We start from the raw sequence: 2,125 nt of genomic DNA on the forward strand, positions 1-2,125 counted from the left end.
TTTAAATTATCAGAATGGAATGAAATATAATTTGATGTTTAGGGCAAAGCTTCATGGATGGCCAAACACATATGTTTTCACCAAATCGATGGGAGAGATGCTTCTTGGTAACCATAAAGAAAATCTTCCTCTCGTCATCATCCGTCCTACCATGATCACTAGCACTTTTTCAGAACCATTTCCCGGATGGATCGAAGGATTAAGGTATATTTTATTCGATCATGAATGTGAAATTTTATTCTAATTGTAAAAACTAGCATATGTTGTTAGATTTGGGTCACCAATCTTTATTTTTGCATGCGGCTTATTTATTTCAGAAATATGGTTAGAGAATATTGATTAAAATTCAACAGAAAAAAGTTGTTTAGAAAATTTTGATCATATTTCAGAAGAAACTAAAATATATTTAATATCATTCGAGGTTTTGAATAATAAATATGGAACAGAAGGACAACAACATTTAATTCTTTTGGACAACCATTTTCATTGGACAGGGTCTATCTATAAATATAAATATTATAACTGGCCGGTAGAATAACTCTAGATCTATCACCAGTCTTTTTATATTTTTATTTGTCCATATATATACTTACAAGTATTTCACGTTAATGATATTTGTATGTAGAACCGTAGACAGCGTGATTATCGCATACGGAAAGGGAGTGCTCAAGTGTTTTCTTGTCGATGTAAACTCAGTTTGCGATATGGTAATTGTTGAAACTAAACTAGACATGAAGCTATAACTAAATTTAACGTTACTCAAATTCAAATCAAGCTAGCTTTATATCTTACCTCTTTTATTGGATGCAATATCAAAATCATTTTGACAGATACCAGTGGATATGGTTGCAAACGCAATGATCACGTCTGCAGCCACACACGCTGGAGGTTCAGGGGTTCACATGGTGTACCATGTCGGTTCATCTCATCAGAACCCAGTGACATTTGGAGAGATTCATGAGATTGCGGTTCGTTACTTCACCAAAAACCCTTTGCGTAGTCGCAGTACAGGCTCGCTCATAGCCGTCTCCAAACTGAGGTTCATATCAACCATGGGTTTGTTCAGCCTCTACATGACCTTACGTTACAAACTACCTCTCCAGGTATAAATTAATAGGTCGACCAATACATATCAATACATTTATACATGACCCTACGTAACAAGCTATATATATATTTTCTCATACATGTTTCTCCCATCATTGTGTATTATATAATATGTATTTTAAATTATTTTTTTCCTTCTGAATCAGTTATTAAAATTGATTGATATAATATACCCTTGGAGAAAAGGAGATAAATACGGAGACAAGAACCGTAAAATAGAGTTGGTGATGAGATTGGTAGAGCTTTACGAGCCTTACGTACTCTTCAAGGGCATGTACGTATATATATTAACTTCAAATTATTAATTTTCTAATTTTGATAGTAAACTGAAACATTACTTTCTATATCCACATAATAATATATAATATTTGTTTTTATTTTTTCCTCAGATTCGACGATAGAAATACTAAGAGCTTATGCGCCAACCAAAAGGAAGAGGAGAGCCAAAATTCAGAAAAAATGATGTTTGATTTCGACCCAAAAGTCATTAACTGGGGAGATTATCTCACAAGTATACACATTCCTGGTCTCATCACTCATGTGCTTAAAAAATAAAACCACATGCAAAAAAATTATTAAGTTCTGCATGTATCACCAATAAGACACTCTCCCTGATGGGAACAAATATATATATTTATTTATTTGTACTGTAAACGTAATTCTTTAAAAATAAAACATAATTTCTGCTTTTCCATCAATGGAAAGTACTATTTATTTGATAATACTAAGTATGATACATATTTTGTAAGAAATAAGTAAGGTTTGTTTCTTATACAATCTTATTGTGGTTCATTTCACTGTATATATGCAGTGCCAGTATTCTATAAAAATACGTAAGTGGTTGTTTTAGATATGTTGGGCTTTCCAAGCTCAAGCCAACTCTCTTATTAGTATGATATTATCCGCTTTGGGCCCAGGTGACAAAGCCCGCACGGATTTCTTATTGGACTCATTCCCAAAAGGCCTCATACTAATTGGAGTTGGTCTTGCCTTATATATTAGAAACTTCTTTTCTAAT

At 32.9% G+C, this 2,125-nt stretch overlaps 1 protein-coding gene across 1 annotated transcript in view; it reads left to right on the forward strand.

Moving 5' to 3' along the window:
* Nucleotides 1–1,897, forward strand: part of LOC104715231 (probable fatty acyl-CoA reductase 5) — a 3,569-nt gene extending 1,672 nt beyond the window's left edge. The window contains exons 5-9 of the mRNA XM_019229939.1: nt 6–204; nt 626–707; nt 831–1,103; nt 1,254–1,381; nt 1,497–1,897. Of these exons, the coding sequence (XP_019085484.1) occupies nt 6–204; nt 626–707; nt 831–1,103; nt 1,254–1,381; nt 1,497–1,662 (848 nt within the window). The 3' untranslated portion in view covers nt 1,663–1,897. The remainder of the gene's footprint in view (nt 1–5; nt 205–625; nt 708–830; nt 1,104–1,253; nt 1,382–1,496) is intronic.

Source organism: Camelina sativa, chromosome 9 (assembly GCF_000633955.1).
Source record: "Camelina sativa cultivar DH55 chromosome 9, Cs, whole genome shotgun sequence".
In the NCBI taxonomy this organism is placed as follows: Eukaryota; Viridiplantae; Streptophyta; class Magnoliopsida; order Brassicales; family Brassicaceae; genus Camelina; species Camelina sativa.